General features: G+C 34.5%; 2 protein-coding genes across 2 annotated transcripts; one reads left to right on the top strand and one right to left on the bottom strand.

The window, feature by feature from the left end:
• Nucleotides 1–11321, bottom strand: LOC106181967 (fibronectin type 3 and ankyrin repeat domains 1 protein). The gene is made up of 11 exons (XM_013566549.2): nucleotides 11173–11321; nucleotides 10792–10971; nucleotides 9019–9193; nucleotides 5177–5301; nucleotides 3368–3449; nucleotides 2825–2899; nucleotides 2493–2558; nucleotides 1496–1710; nucleotides 1080–1252; nucleotides 805–849; nucleotides 1–569 (listed from the first exon to the last, which is right to left on the bottom strand). The coding sequence occupies exons 2-11, from the start codon at nucleotides 10799–10801 to the stop codon at nucleotides 504–506; spliced, it is 1032 nt and encodes a 343-aa protein (XP_013422003.2). The 5' UTR covers nucleotides 10802–10971; nucleotides 11173–11321; the 3' UTR covers nucleotides 1–503.
• Nucleotides 11322–11533: 212 nt separating this feature from the next.
• On the top strand, nucleotides 11534–15979 carry LOC106181966 (uncharacterized). Its single transcript, XM_013566547.2, has 2 exons — nucleotides 11534–11708; nucleotides 13089–15979. Exon 2 carries the CDS (start codon nucleotides 13127–13129, stop codon nucleotides 14822–14824), a length of 1698 nt encoding a protein of 565 aa, XP_013422001.2. The 5' UTR covers nucleotides 11534–11708; nucleotides 13089–13126; the 3' UTR covers nucleotides 14825–15979.
• The last annotated feature ends 92 nt before the right edge of the window (nucleotides 15980–16071 follow it).

Below are 16071 nucleotides of genomic sequence, written 5' to 3'. Positions count from 1 at the left end.
AAACAACATACATAAAGTATGAAAAAAGTGAATACCAATTTAGCAGTGTTTACACACAAACCATAGTTCAAGTTTGCATATTTAGTGGACGGATTCTGAGACAGGTAATATATGCATCTTCAACCTTACCAGCTTTATATCTTATCTATCATTCCTCTGATACATACATGAATGAAGTATGGAATGTTAACAACTTTGGCTCTGTAACATTTTCAACAAACACAACAAGATTCCTCTTATTAAAAGATGCAACTATTTCAGCAAAGGCAAACCTAGTATTGTCTGATTCTAAGTAAGATAAGTAATCTTACAGGTCATAGACACTTCATGGACTTTTTGCCTTAAATACATTTATTATAAGGTTTACAAATATATCAACTGTTCTAAACATGCCTTTAAAAGTTAACGTTTTTTAAAAGTAAACTTTTTGGAAGATTCCGACACATATGCTTTATATATCAGTTCACAATGATGTCAAGAAAACTTTGATTTTGTGACAACCTTCAGAATTTTTGTCCAATTTTTATGCCAGTCTTGGACATATGATCCTCCAGGACCTTGATCACTTTCTGTAAGGAATCAATATAAAATCATTAATCTATGTTAAAAAATCAATCTCTCTCACATTAAATGAATTAAAAATTTTTAAAATAAAATTATTCAGAATATCAAGATGGTATAATTCCATATATCAAGCAAGGATGCCAAATGCAAGCTACTGAACTACAAGGAAACATTATACATATTGCAATTTACATGAACTAATAACTATTTGTTCTAAAGGATATGAGAATTTTCACCTACCCTCTTATCCATTGAAACTGCCATTTCATACACATTCTTTCCATACTGGAAAAAGAAAAACAAAAGCTTCAAAAATGGTTTTTAACCCAAGGATGAAACAATTGCATGAAGTATGCTTAATTACTTCAAGAACAGATTAATATCTATTCTTTTTATTCAATTTATTTTTGATCATAAATGAAACATAGCTTATTAAGTCTTCATTTTTGAATCTTATCAAATATTTCACAAATATCTATAACAAATTGTAAAACTAAACAGGGAATGTCAAGTACCTCATTCTTTACAGATACATCTGCATTTTCTTTCAGTAAAAGAAGCACTAATTCCTGATACCCATTTATGACTGCTGACATTAGTGCTGTTTTTCCATCCTTATCATGCATGTTGACATTGGCTCCGTGCTTTATCAAAACTTCAGCAATTTTCACATTTCCACCAATAGTGGCTAGAAAATGAAAACATTACAATCATGACTTTTTTTTGTAAAAACCACTGTTACAAAGTCAACCAGCGATATTTTAATGACAAGAAGTGAGTACAGGTACTATCAACATGAAAGCATGAATCAACATCATAAATTGGAAGTTTGAAAATCCTTTTGGTTCAAACTAACGATAAACTGATGACCTTTTCACATTTTGTATAGAACTAGCTCTTCATTTATCTGATGGCCTCATTTTGATATTACCAGCTCGAATCAATGGTGTCCAATGTGAGTGCGAATCTTTTGAGTTGACATCTGCACCATCTTGTATAATCCACTCCAGAAGGTTTGGGTCTCCACCATCTACAGCCCAATGTATGGGCATTGAACCCCCCTTGTCTCGTGCATTGTAGTCAGCACCATGCTTTCTAAGTTCCTGGGCCTCAGGGAGATTGCCAGAAAAACAGGCCATCATCAGTCTGAAAGTAATTAATGAACAGGCAATTTTCTAAAACATATAATATTAAGTAAGAAATTCAACTTACACTTATGAGTTTTAAGCAAAAAAAGTCAAAACTCTTGTGATCAATTTCTGTGATCAAATAAAATGTGAAAAAAAAAAGGGGAATACTTTTTAGTCTGTAATTTGAACCACTGCAGTTCTTTTGAGTCCTTTTCTTTTCTTGTTCCATCAGATAGGTGGAGTAATTTTCAGATTTTTACCTGCACATGTTACACGGTAAGTTTATTTGAGAAAACAGAGAGCGTATTCACATGCATTGCAAACAACACCAACCTCAGTTTGACCTATGAATTAAAATGTCACTTTATATCACCTCCATCAACAGCCACAGATTGCATGAAGAATGACCTAGCTTCCTACAGATCCCTTCTCATGATACCCTTTCAATCCTAGCAGTATTATTTCCTAGCTACCAACTTGATGTGGCTTAAGAATTCAGTGCCACTTGGGAGGATCTGCACAGGAAATCCTGCCATCTAAGTTACTGGCAGAGCTATTACATGTGCTTTCAGTTACAATGGTTTTAGCATCAGCATACCTTTTATCTTTGGTGCAATATAATCCAGAGCGATTACCAACTTGACATTTTACGTCATCCTGTGATGGAAGCGAAATCATTTGTGCAAAAATCAATTTCAAAAAAGAGCTGAGATGAATTTGCGGTGATGCATTAGGTTGCTTTCATGCTCAAATGGCTTCTCAGCTACAAATGTCACTTTTGTAATCACCAATACCTACGCAGTTTTTTTCGACTCATTTGCGAAGTTGACGTCGGCACCATTTTCAATCAATGTTCTTAAAATACTGAAATAACAGAGGAAGATCTTATGAGAAATTTTGTGGAAACAACTCTAACAGAAGAAAATGATATTGATAAATCTTTTTTATTTATTTATTTGGCTAGACAAAGTGTAATAATATAAAAATATTTAACTGGCTATCAATTTAGAATCAGATATTCCTTGAATTACTGTTTGCTTATCAAATTCTATCTTGATATAAGTCATGATTTTGACACGATACAAGTTACAATATCAAATTGAAAAAAATTAAAGCTGGAGTGTTCTTACTCTAAATAACCTTTGGTTGCAGCTTGCATGAGCGGAGTGAAGCCATACTTGTCTGGAATCTCAGCTTTTACCTCTCTGGAATAAGATAAATAGTTCATGCCACTAAAACTAAACAATGAAAAGGTGAGTTACATTGCAATATACTCCTCACACACACACACACACACACACACACACACACAAACACACAGTTATACAATGAAAATAAATAATATAAATAACAATTACAATGAACATTAAGATAAATATAATGTTGTTTTTTTCATAAAAATGCATAGATGTCTAATAAGCCTGTCCTGCTGTACATAAACTACTAAACAACAATATATTTGGGTTTTTATAACTGTGTAGAACAATTAATAATGTACAACAGTCTAGCAACAAAATATCTATGCTTAACCATATCGCTCACAAAATCTCTTCATTAAAAAAAAACTTGATTAAGACATGCATGTACTATGTGAAAGTAAAACATTCTGTAGAATGGTTGTACAGATTTTCAATTTAAGTCATTGTCTTTGATTTCTCCTATCAATACTTTACCCTGTGTGCAGAATCCGTTCAACTTCCTCCAGATTATTTGCATTGACTGCCCTATGTAGGTGGTCCCCAGTCAAAGGTTCCCCTGGTACAACACAAGAGGTATATTGTTAAATAATCCATAAGAACTCTTATCAACTTGCAGCTACAACATGAAACATCAGTTTGTTTTTTTCACACCCATTGATTGAGGTAATCAATGTAATTAATATTAATTCATCCATTTATAAACTAGATGGTTTGGCAAGGATTTGCAAACTCTGAATATAAAGATATGCTATCTGTATTCACAGCTGTTTTTATTGTTGCAGTTATGGTTAACATCAGTTCTCTCTCCAATTTTTCCAATTTCAAAGCTCCATCTTATTCCATATATATTATATGATGGTAAAGTAAGGTGATCAACTAGTTGGAAGGTAAAAGGCAAAAATCAAACCAATGCACATAATCACTATTGGACTTAATCAAATGGGTGTTTTTTTTAGCTGAACATAATAAATAACAACTTTGCTTGTATTTACCACTTATTCATGTCAATTACAAAATGAAAAAGATTTTTATGTTTGCATCAAATAGAAGTCCACTTGAGTTGCTCATTTTCCCACTCAAACACATAAGGGACCCAATAAGACAAAGAACTTATTGCAACTGAACTTTCAATGAAATTCTTCTTATTCACTGTTCATTTTATTGTTTATACCAAATCGACCAGGCAACTTTTTAAAGTAAACATTTTCTTTTTTTTTAATTATTGGTTATCTGACTGAGTATATCTATATAAAAATACAGTAGACAGTATATAGATAGCAGTTGACTGAAGTGACAAATCTCTTTTTCATCAAAAGAAAACTACCTATTCATATGCGGGCATACTTGTGCAGTGGGCCATTTTCAAGAAAAACTGTAAAATAATACACGAGCATGCCTGTGTAGTGAGCCATTTTTAAAAAAACTGTCAAAAGAATATGTGGGCACGTTTGTGTGGTGAGCCATTTTTAGGAAAACTGTCGTGTTATACGAGGGCAAGCTTATGCGTTAAGCTATTTTCAGGCCTGGCTTTCTGTTAGGGATGTCCATATTTGTTTTCCAACCAAACAACCAATGAACTTGACATTATTTCTACTACAAAAGTTCCCAATAAATCTGATATCTTTAGTCAATATATCCAAGAAAGATGATGCAAGGCATTATGCATCAAGATGCCAATCTGAGTTTGATTTTTGGCTTCTCTTTGTGATGTAAATAAATATTTTGCTAACTCAAGTTAAAGGAACTCAATACCAAGACACATATACATCACATAATAACATCTCTGATTCCCTGCACAAACACTCTGTTAATGTTTAAAGATGCTGGTATATCAAACTGACAATCAATTGGAATGAACTCGGCCAACAGTAAAATTCCTAAATGCATAATTCCAATGGTGACTTCAAACTTGTGATTATGAAGCCACACCAACTAAAACACAATGGAACACTTAATTACATAGTTTGTAACTTATTCATTTTAGCAATGTTTCAGTCAATTTTTTTCTGAGTGGCTTTACTATGACACTGTGACTTGTGGTGCATAATTTGACTTCTAATGCTATACAAATTGATTTCTTCTTGTACACTAAGCAATTTCTTGATGTACATATTATGCCTTTCTTTCGAGAAACATTGTGTTGTCAAGTAAATTTTATGGTATGCACACATTCATTTAATTGTGATGTACACTGCAACTTACTTGTGGTAACACATGAACTATTTTGTGTTCTAAACACTCCTGGACTTATTTACTGTACAAAACTGATACCCCCAGACTTACTTGTGGTGCACACTGTGGTAACAGCACTCCATTCTGAAGGCCCATCATCATTCTGGAACCTAAGCCTATACTTGTACTGTGTAAGTTCGTCCAGGGATTCAATCACATGACTCTTGGAATAACCTCTGGAAAGAAAATTACAGGAAAATAACCAAGTTACTTTCATCACAATATGCTTACTTTAATATTGCTATGGATAAGACAACATGCAATCATATCAACCCTTTGACAAAAAAAAAAAAAAAAAAAAAAAAAGGTTAGATACAGGTGCTTGCTACATCTGTAGATGACAATATCTTTTATATCTGAACTGGCTGAATCAATTGGACTACTCTGTATTTGAAAGAATGAGCACAAACCTGTGCAAGGTATTTACACCACATGGTCCACATACTAAGAATCTATTTGATATATGTTGCGTTTTGCTGGACTCCTTTAACTTCACAGATGCAAGACAACAAAACATCTTAACAAACTTAAATCTCAACAAATACAATGTTATTGCATAAGATAATTAAAAAATATTTGGCTTAAGTAAAAACAAATTGCAGAATCTTTATTTCCATTTAGGTTAAGCACAGTGTTGTAACTAACTCAAGTTAAGGCAGCTATAAGATGCAGTTTGAACCTTCAACAATAAGAGGGTATATTAATCCAAACTTGTGTGTTTTCCCCCCTTCTGAAAAACTGTTTTCAGAAGAGGCAAAGTTCTGGATGAATGATAATAACCATAGTATACCACTCTTTTCAGGTTTATTCTTCTAAAAAAAGAAAAGGAGCCATTCAATTTACATAACATAACACATGTTAAACTTCCACTAAGCAAATATCCTATCAGAAAATAAATTCAATATTTCTCCTACTTAACCATATTTACCTGTGACGCATTAATTAAGGGGCACCATGCCTTGCTGTTTTCATAATTGATCCTGGTCAAAGAGGCATTCAGTGGCTTTTTAACAGGTGCCGAATAGCACTTGGTTGTTATCGAAAGTAAAGCTTCTTTACAATATTTTTAAAGCTACACTACACATCTTTCCCATCATACCTGAAGTTAAGAAATGTGAATACAACAAACAGGGCTATATGGTTGTCTGAATATGGCTATTTTAATCTCAATGGAAAATTCAGCATTTATCTTATTTCTGGTTTTGAGATTTCTTTTAATTCTGAAAAATTGCTTTTTGTTCAAAGTTCTATCAAATTACTATACATTTTGTAAGATGCTTCATTATGTATTTCCTACAGAAACTGATGACCTTTGTATTATATCTCTAATCCCTTTTTAGGTTTCTGGTATAATATCTCTAACTGACCAGTACCTGTTTTTGTTATTGTTAACCAAAAATAATACCTATGCCTACTAATTTCTATACATACAGCAGCAAAGAAAGGGTCTTAGTTTGGACAAGAAAAGCACCCCTGCCAGAAAAACAAATTTGGCATATGCACATAATTCTTATCTTGGGTAATGGAGCTCAAATCTGAGTGTTTGCATAAGAGGAAGAGGTCTGGAAGTTAAATATTAGATGACTTGCTCAGGAAAATAACAGAAAAGAAAAAGTCAAATATAAATCAGATTTCAGATTTAGGGGCTGTTCAGAATGCGCTACATCGACCTAGCTAGGTTGACTGTGCTCCATGGGGACTATTATATTTGCTGACTGAAATCAGACTGACAGACTACCATGCCTCCTTGCATGCTTCCCAGCAGTGAGGGGTAATAAACTTTTGTGTGCTCAGCTTCCAGAAAATACCTGGACAAACTGCCGTCTTTGATGAGGCTGTAATCCCCAAAGGGACAGAATATGAAGAACAATTATTGGTCAATTTCAAGCATAAGACTTAGGCCATTTTCCCATTGTGCAGCATGCTTACGTATGTGATACAGTCTGTACCAGTACACTTTGACAGATTGACAACTAAATAGCCTGCCTATTCCATGGAGGAATGTTAGTACTACAAGGATATTGGGCCTTCCTGTTTGAGCCTATTCAGAACAGTTGATCAGGTCATGAACTGATCCGCTAAATAAATATGGCCAACCCCACTGAGCGCTGCTAATGGTCTCTCCACTTCCACGCCTGCCATTAAATGGATGAAATTTCGGCTCCAAGGTTACAAGGCCCCTGCAGTGATGGCGTGTGGAGGCGGGGAGAATCTTCGGCTCCAAGGTTACAAGGCCCCTGCAGTGATGGCGTGTGGAGGTGGGGAGAATCAGGAGATTAGTCGGCACTGCTTTTAAGTGAGCCGGCCATATTTAGTCCACGGATTTGTTAGTTCGCTGATCAACTTATTTTGAATGCTCTCTCTGGCACAGCTAGACAAGTAACTTAAAACTTAAAGGGATAATAACTCTTCATATGATATCTATATTTCACAATAAAAACATTGTGAATAACTCATAGAAATATAATATATTCTGTTTTACCACAAAAACGGCAGTTATAGCTATCATTCTGATATCTGAGCTTGTCTTTAGACCACGTGACCTCCATTGATGGCTATACTCTGTTAAAATCTCTTAAGAGGTTTTAACAAAAAACCAAACTTTTTAGAAAAAAACCAGGGACTAACTTTGAATGTAAAAATGGATTCATTAACCATTGATAAGTATGGGAAAATTGTTGTTTACTCCAGGAAAATTCATCTTTTGGCCAAAACGAAGAGTTATTATCCCTTTAATGTAAGGAGGTGAACATTTGGAGAAATTGTGAATGGGTGTAACACCCCCTGTAATGCAATTACATGTTAGAATTTCAAAGTGAATCAGTACAGAATGTCTCTCTACTTGACCGTGACGTGAGCAGGGGCTTAATAACATATGTCAAAAACTGGGAACTTGCAAAGGAGGTTACGTGACTTTGATATTTAAATGATGTGACATTAAGCACTACGGCAAACATTACAACCTTTGACAACTTGTAAAGACTATTCATAAAACCTAGCTTTTAACACCACAAACACCCTCGCACTAATGCAAGGCCCTCTTTTACACATATTTAATTGGCCTGAACAGAATTTGCATTGCAAGAGACATTAAGCTCTTCTCTTCTAACCAAGAAATCATATGAAAATTAAGCTTTTTATTAGTAGCTAAGAACTCTACAAAGTTCTGTTTTCATTACCAATATTTACATGGAAAAATACACTTATTTTAATCAACAAGTCTTCACATGTGTAAGATATATCAACACCAATTTGGCAGTTTAACAATATTGGGTAAAACTGAGGGTCATCTGGTGCTTCTAAATAAGATTTACATGTCATATATTATATTTGAAAAGCTTATTAGATACAATGGAAATGCATTTATTTCTTGTTCCTTTATGAATCAACAAATAGGTGTTGTCAACTCAATGTGGGATTAGTTTCAATCCCTTCAAACTCTCAATATAAGATATATATTAAGATTTTAAATATATGAATTCTGAAACGCCATGCTTATTTACCACTCTCCATAGAGGAATGTTCCTTTTACTAGTACATTAAGTATGTGTGTATGTGTATTTGTGCATAAATTTTCTTTGGAAAAAAAAACTTGTTTATTGAGAGTACATTACAAAAGTTCTTTTTCACAGGGCATAATGCTTTGTGTAAAACTTCATTTCTTATCTATAAATCAAACAATATCCTTACTAGTACACACAGCCATTATCAATGGCTGGAGTGCCTGACAACAGACACCTTAACCAAAATCAATCAGACTAACGAGCTTAGCTAAAATTTCTATCAATATAAGCAAGTACTAGTACATATCCTAGTACAAAACACAAAATAAAACTGATAGGTTAGGTAGACCAAGAACATAGAGCTAGTTGCTTTGTCAAATGAAAACTTACGTGTAAACATTCCCCCAGGAATTTGATTTTTTGTCTTGTTCTTGTACACTAACTCTGATTCTTCCTCCTTTTTCTCCTGTCTCTTCTTTGGCCTTGGCCAGAGCTTCATCCCAGTATAGCTCCACACTGAAATGGGTCACCTTCCCCACCACTGGAGGAGCTGGCCTGGACAATTCTGTGAAAGAGAAATGATGGAACATGGCAGGAGTTTATATAATTAAAAATGATTATTATTGTTTATTGATTGATTATTGATCCGGATCACCACCAAAAACTAATCATCTCTTCCTTGGCCCACTTCTGACAGTTCCTGAAAAATTATCAAAATCGGTCCATAACTTTTTGAGTTATGTTCATGACAAACAAACAAACAAACAGACAAACAGGGGTGAAAACATAACCTCCTTGGCGGAGATAACAATGGCTAAGACAGTTTCTTTTCTCAAGAAATTGTTTCTCAAACTCCTCTGACCTAAAAATGGCCAAAAAACAAAACAAATTTAATTACATTGAGACTATGACCCCATTTCCATAGATTTTAGATCGATCTATCCCTGTGGGGAGTCTCACTAAATTACTGTCAGCTTAGCTGGCTTAAGCGTCTGCCCTGCCTACTAATAGCTCTAAGGGGGTAGTTAACTATGGTGCGCGCTAGGGTGCCTCCCCAGGGAGTTAGGTCGATCTAAATCTTAATCTCTGGATTGATCTAAATCTCTGGGAATACAGCCTATGATACACAATGCTCTGAAAGTCAAGGGGGGGGGGGTAAGAAGAAATTCATCTTTAACTGAAAAGATGCATCACATAATTGAGACAAAGAAAACAGTTCGGTGAACCATTGCTCTTTTCTTTAAAAAAATATTGTGAAAATTTTTAATATTGTCTAAAAATGTTATTAAAAACTGTTATGAAACAATTTTTAAAAATTATGTTATATATGTTCACATAATTTGATTGCAGCCTCTTCGTCAAAAGTTTAGAGTAGGGGCTAACAATGCTCTCCAAAATAAACCATCCCTTTGAAAAAATTATTTTCAAAAGGGATACAGAAATGATAATTTGAAGGTCAAAAGACAAATTTTAGATACAAGATAATGTAAGGAATATAATTTTGAGGACATGAGAGAAAAGACAAATTTTAGAGCCCTCGCATTGTGGTGGATGCGCAAACTGCTCATTTTACACCTTTTGAGGCCTTTCCTTTCATGCGTTAGCACAGTGTACCTATAAAAAATAATCTATATGAGTACTAACACATGAATTTCAAGCTAGCAAAAGCTGTACAGTATGTCCTCTCTCACACCATGTAGTATATTGTTCAAAGAAAGTATTTTGTATCACTTCACACATCAGTTTGACAGCGTTTTACTGGCAGTACTAAGTGACTTCACATATGGTTGTTTATACAATGTTATACAGTGTTATAAAGCCATAACTTCGTAGCATATGAGGCTGAAAACTGAGACCAAACGTATCTATTTTGGCAAGTGTACCTGTTGGCATGGCACATGTTGTCAAGTTGCATGAAAAAGCTTGTATGGAAACAGCATAAATAACATATAGGGCTAGGAAATAACAAATTAAGATATCATTATAGAAAAGACTCTGAGCTCTGCCCAATTTCACACAAAAAGTACATGATTTGATTGTACTGGAAATTCCTCAACTAAAATGCGTGAAAATGCAATTGAAAACATCAAACACATTGACAAAAATCGTAGATCTAACTGTGATTCAGTCCGCCCACAAACCCTTGAAAAAACTTCGACTCACCACCAGACATAGTAGTTCTTGCAGCGTCTGCGTTTTTTATTTGTCTGCACTTAAAGAAAGCGTTCCAACTTTACAACAGCAGCGCGGCTGAATCAATGTCACATTCTCCTGTTGATATGTATCCAGTTTGTATTTTCACAAGGGCTTACACGCGCAGTAAACTTGAACATCAGCAACACCCTGAGATGAGAAATTGCATCAGCGGAGAGAAACACAGCGTAAATATTGACTGAAATGATGTTGCAATTAATCGTAGATCTAATATTTTGTTGAAAAAATAATAATATTTTACCTGATCTTCTGTAAATAGACACTTTAACTTGTAATCTATTTCACTGTTTCAATATAATTACAAGTGCATGTGTTTACTAAACTACCCACCAAACCTGGTCACATTTCCTCAACCTTCCCCCTAAGGTCACTCGTGAGATTTGACTAATCGGCAATCCTCGGCTCATTCCGCAAGCTCCATACTAACCTCCCGGAACAACCTTCGGATGTGATAGGCGGAGAAATATGCACCAAATCCATGCATTTTGTCCGCCGAAAATGCCTTCTCACTCAATCGATCATTACGCTCATAAGGATGGCTGTCAATACCCCTGAATTTTATGATGCTTTACAGTTTGCCAAACAATGCACTAAGATTGACTTTGATTTAAAAGATAAATAGATACAGGCGTTGAAAGAATTAGGTTTAAATTAGCGCGAGGTTGAAAGTAGTTCCTTCCCAACAATCAACAATCAAATATGGCTGCCTCCGTATTACGTCCGAGGTTATTGTCGAGTGCGGAGACATCCGAGTAGTTCCGAGTGTTATCATTGCGTTGGGTGATGTTTAATGTGTACACCACTTAACCATCTTTGTGATGTAGACTTACAATTTTAGGGAAAGAAGTGGGAATTTAGATAATGAGGTAACATAACTTTTCAGATGGTTTGTTTGTGTTTTTGTTTTATGTGGCTAATGGTAACATGCATGTTAGATCTAACATTGTATAAATATAGATCACTATAGCCGGCTGATTCTGGTTGGTTTGTCGGTCCTGGTGACACCTTAGATGTACGTAGACATTTAGTGAAATACCAAAAGGTATCAACTCATAAATACCGTAAATTGTAGTACAAAATTCATGCGTTAGCAATTTCTTATATGTTCTGCCGCTGGCTGTACATGAAAGGATCAGAAAGCAAAGGATCCAAATACTAACCAGCATATTCCATCCGTCAACTGAAATAAACTCTCTACTGTAAAGTGATGACCTGTTTGCCCATCCACTGTGACGTGGGAGCTTTCAAAATTTTACCTTACCTCACATCTCGTCAACTCACACTGTTATTAAGTATATCAGTGTTTTCATCGACAGAGCTATGAGTAATACACAAATCCAGTATGTGTATGTATATATATATATATATATATATATACACACAGTGGCTCATACCCTGTGAGAAGAGTTCTCTGGCTATACTCTCGGAGTACTGCCACAAAATTTTTTGTTCTGTAAGGGTCATGCGGGTGCATACATGTGTAAGTTAAATTTTAAAAAATTCTTTAATGAGCTTATAGTGTACAGGTTACACTTCTGTTCAAGGATTTCAAAAGAACCGGGTTTGTGTAAGAAGTGACTGCAAAGTTTGATTAAATTTAATATCTTTTTATGGTATTTCATTTAATGACTGGAAAGTTTGGTTAAATTTAATATCTTTTTATGGTATTTCTTTTAATGGCAATTAAGTGTATAATAATAAGGCACCCTGTAACAGAGCCTGATGTAACGTGACATTTTGACATGGTTCAGTACATTATAAACATTTAAAGTTAGACTTTACTGAAAGCAACAGGTTAAATTGATAGAAGTAAATGCATTCCAATTAAGGTAATATCTCTTAAATAAAGTTATACTGTCTATTAAATAAACATCATTACGTGACATTTCTTTAAGTTTTGAACACCTACTATAGTACTTAAATTATGTACTAGTACTTGAGCTTCACATTCTTGTAAAGTAAATCTGGGAATAACTCTTATGGCAATGTTCATATGTTATTAAACTGTTCAGGCTGTGAATGTCTGTGATTTCTGCTTAATTAAAATAACACTGTTGAAGTGTTCACTTTAAATGGGACAAAATTGTCCTTCTTTGAATAATGTTCAAATATTCAGTTGCGATGCTGCTATTATTTAGCTGCCAGGTAAAACAATTTTAAATGCCAGTCATGTCTTCGTATTTCTATTGATATCCGTGCATGTAACTTGACCTGCAGAAAGTATATGAGGTTTTTTCCTCTTTTAGATGGTGAAGTAAGACCAGTCGTTGTCAAAACCATAAGCATGAGGTGGGGTAGGACAGCCATTCAAGTAGCTGCTGCTTTTGCAGTGGTGCTGGTGATAATATACTTTAACCAACGGTTAACTTTATCATTAAGGCCACTAGAGGTGAAGATCACACATTTAACAGATGTGTCAAGGGAAAATACAAGAGAAGTTCAAGGGAGTCAATCATCAAACCTTGATAAAGTTGCTGTGGTTGTAGCAATGGACAAAGTTGAAACTGCAGAAATAATAAAACACAAGAGCCAGGCAGCTCTTATGGTCAATGTGCCTTTTTTCAAAACTCTTCTCCATAGCTTCTGTCTAACAGCATCTCTGGGGTTTGAGTACAATTTTTACATTGGGTTCCTCCACACGGATGAAGATTTCAAGAAAAGTGGTCAGATGCTTATAGAATCATTTGTGCAGACCATGAACCATTCCTGCTTGCATTCTGTCAAGGCAACCTTGGTCTTTGCAGCAGTGCCGAATTTTGAAAACAAAGCAATGGCTGTTATTGACACCATGAGGTTAGCATTTATGCAGAATAATAATTATTTTTATCTAGTTGATTCTAAGATGAAAATGGAAAGTAAAAGATGGACAGAGAATTTCACTGAGATACTTTCAAAAAGTCGCCCTGCTGCAAATTTAGGGATTGTGCTACCTTCAGTGGCCAGCATTGATGCAAAATCTCCTATTCCATTTTCATTCGTGCACAGAAGACATTTTGACATTTTTGGTCTTTTTTACTTATTTGAAGCAAGAAAGTATGGAGACTGGTGGTTGAAACAAGTGTATGACAACAAGTATTTTGTTAACCCAGAAGTCAAAGTTCGTTGTGAAAAGTCCACCATCACTGTAGCAATCCCAGCTGGTGCAGAACTAGAAGCCATGAATGCTGTTGTGAAATCCAGTAAACATCTCATAGATAGATGGGTGGAGGGTGCCCAGGTAAAACCTAATGCAAATCGAGTTATTTCATTTTCACTTTATGGAGACAGTCCACGCTATGCCTTCGGTGCCATTAGAAATGCGCAGTTAGCTCGTCTTTTTCTTCCCCAGTGGACTGCCAGATTTTATGTTGTGGGAAAGGGGACAAAATATCCTACTCCAGGTGAAGGCACTGTTCAACACTTAAAGAGACTTGGGGCTGAAATTTTAACTCTAGATGCAGGAACTGTAAACAAACTGGCACCCATGCTATGGAGGTTTTTACCAGGAGATGATTCAAGGCTTGAAGCTTACATTGTTCGAGATACAGATAGCCGCCTCTCAGAACGTGAGGCCAATCTCATTCAAGAGTGGATGACAGCAGATACTGCATTTCATTGTATTAGAGATCACCCAAGTCATGGGAACTATGCAATTTCAGGGGGGTTGTTTGGAGGAAAACCTAAAAAACTTAAGAAGTTACTGGACCACAGTTGGGGGGAGATGATGGCAGGGTATGGTGCTGGCTATATTCAAGACATGAATTTTCTGAATGCAGTTATTTGGCCCAAGGTTAAAACGGACTCCCTATGTCATGACAGTGTTTCTTGCATCAAATATCCCAAAACTGCTCCAATAGTGGCACCTCGGGATAAATATTTCCATATTGGCGCAGTTTTTAATGAGTATGATCAGATGCGTCAGGGGGATGTTAATATCCTAAAAAATGCTGGTGTGAATAAAGCATGTACCAATTTAGAGATGTTTAAGCAAAAACAAGGATAATTTTATCTTTAAGATGTACTGGTATTAAAAAAATATTTATATTATGATTATTTTATGATGTTTAAAGCAATTTCTTTAAAGTTCTTGACTTTTTAAATAAGCACTGCATGTACATGACAAATATAGTTAAATAATAAGATATGATGAAATTGGGAACTCCCAATGATTGTATGGCTGCCAAAATTTGTTAATCCCCTCATCAACTGTTTTAATTATGTGCCATCCCTATGCTTCTGTTTTTGTTAAACTTTCACCGTGTATATTTTCTTTGGAGCAGTGCTAATATCTTTTACTTTGTTCTCCATACATTAATACATTATATATATCATTTTTTGTCATTATTAGAATGCATAGGGTAAGTAATCTGGTTTGTTCTGAAGTACAAATCTCTCAAGTTGTGTCTCGTATTATTTTTTTTTTGTCATGTTGGACTATTTTTTAAAATTAAAATAAATGATTACATTCCATTAAAAAGCATTATATATTTGTTAATAATGTATATTGTTTTTAAATATGTAAATTGTTAGTATTTTAATAGTAACAAATGGCAGTGTGATTAAAATTAATTTTGTTTGTAAAAAACGTCTTTCATCAGGGCAATTTGATTTTAATCAATTCTCATGAAGTACTTAGAAAACTTACAGCTGTTTACAACATGTGTCAATGAGATAGGGGTGTCAAAGATAGATACTATGTTTTCTGTAGACATCAAGAAGGTGGATTAGTAGTTTTATCAGGAAGGAAAGTCCAGGATATAAGAATTGTGTCCCAATTACATAAATTAAATCAGCTAATATATAATCATTTTTACTTTGACTGAGGTCAGTATGTTATTTTTTCAGAAGATGGAAAAGGGATATCACTTTTTGAAGTCTGCAAAAAAATATATTGAAAGCAAAGTTTTGTTTTTTTAATCTAGAATTGATTATTTTTCTTAAACATTTTAGTTATTTACTGTGAGTGTTTTTATGTGAGAATCCATATGTTTTTTTCTAGAATACTCTTAAATTTCATTGTTGTTAAGCTCTGTAATTTTTCATTTATCTATTCGGAATTCCTTATAGATTTCCTAAGTAATTGTGTTATGTATATGTTAAGTCTTCTGAACATGTTATAATGGATTTTAGAATCAAAATAAATTTATTATTATTATTATTTCTCATTGATTGCTTTGTGATATGATTAAAAACCCAAATGTCAGTGTATTCCAAGATAACACCAGAAGTTACAGCATGTTATGTAATTAA

The sequence above is a fragment of the Lingula anatina genome, chromosome 1 (assembly GCF_051362555.1).
Source record: "Lingula anatina isolate TDL-2025a chromosome 1, LinAna3.0, whole genome shotgun sequence".
Taxonomy (NCBI): Eukaryota; Metazoa; Brachiopoda; class Lingulata; order Lingulida; family Lingulidae; genus Lingula; species Lingula anatina.
Note: the sequence above shows the minus strand (reverse complement) of the source record. Positions and strands in the feature narration are given on the sequence as shown.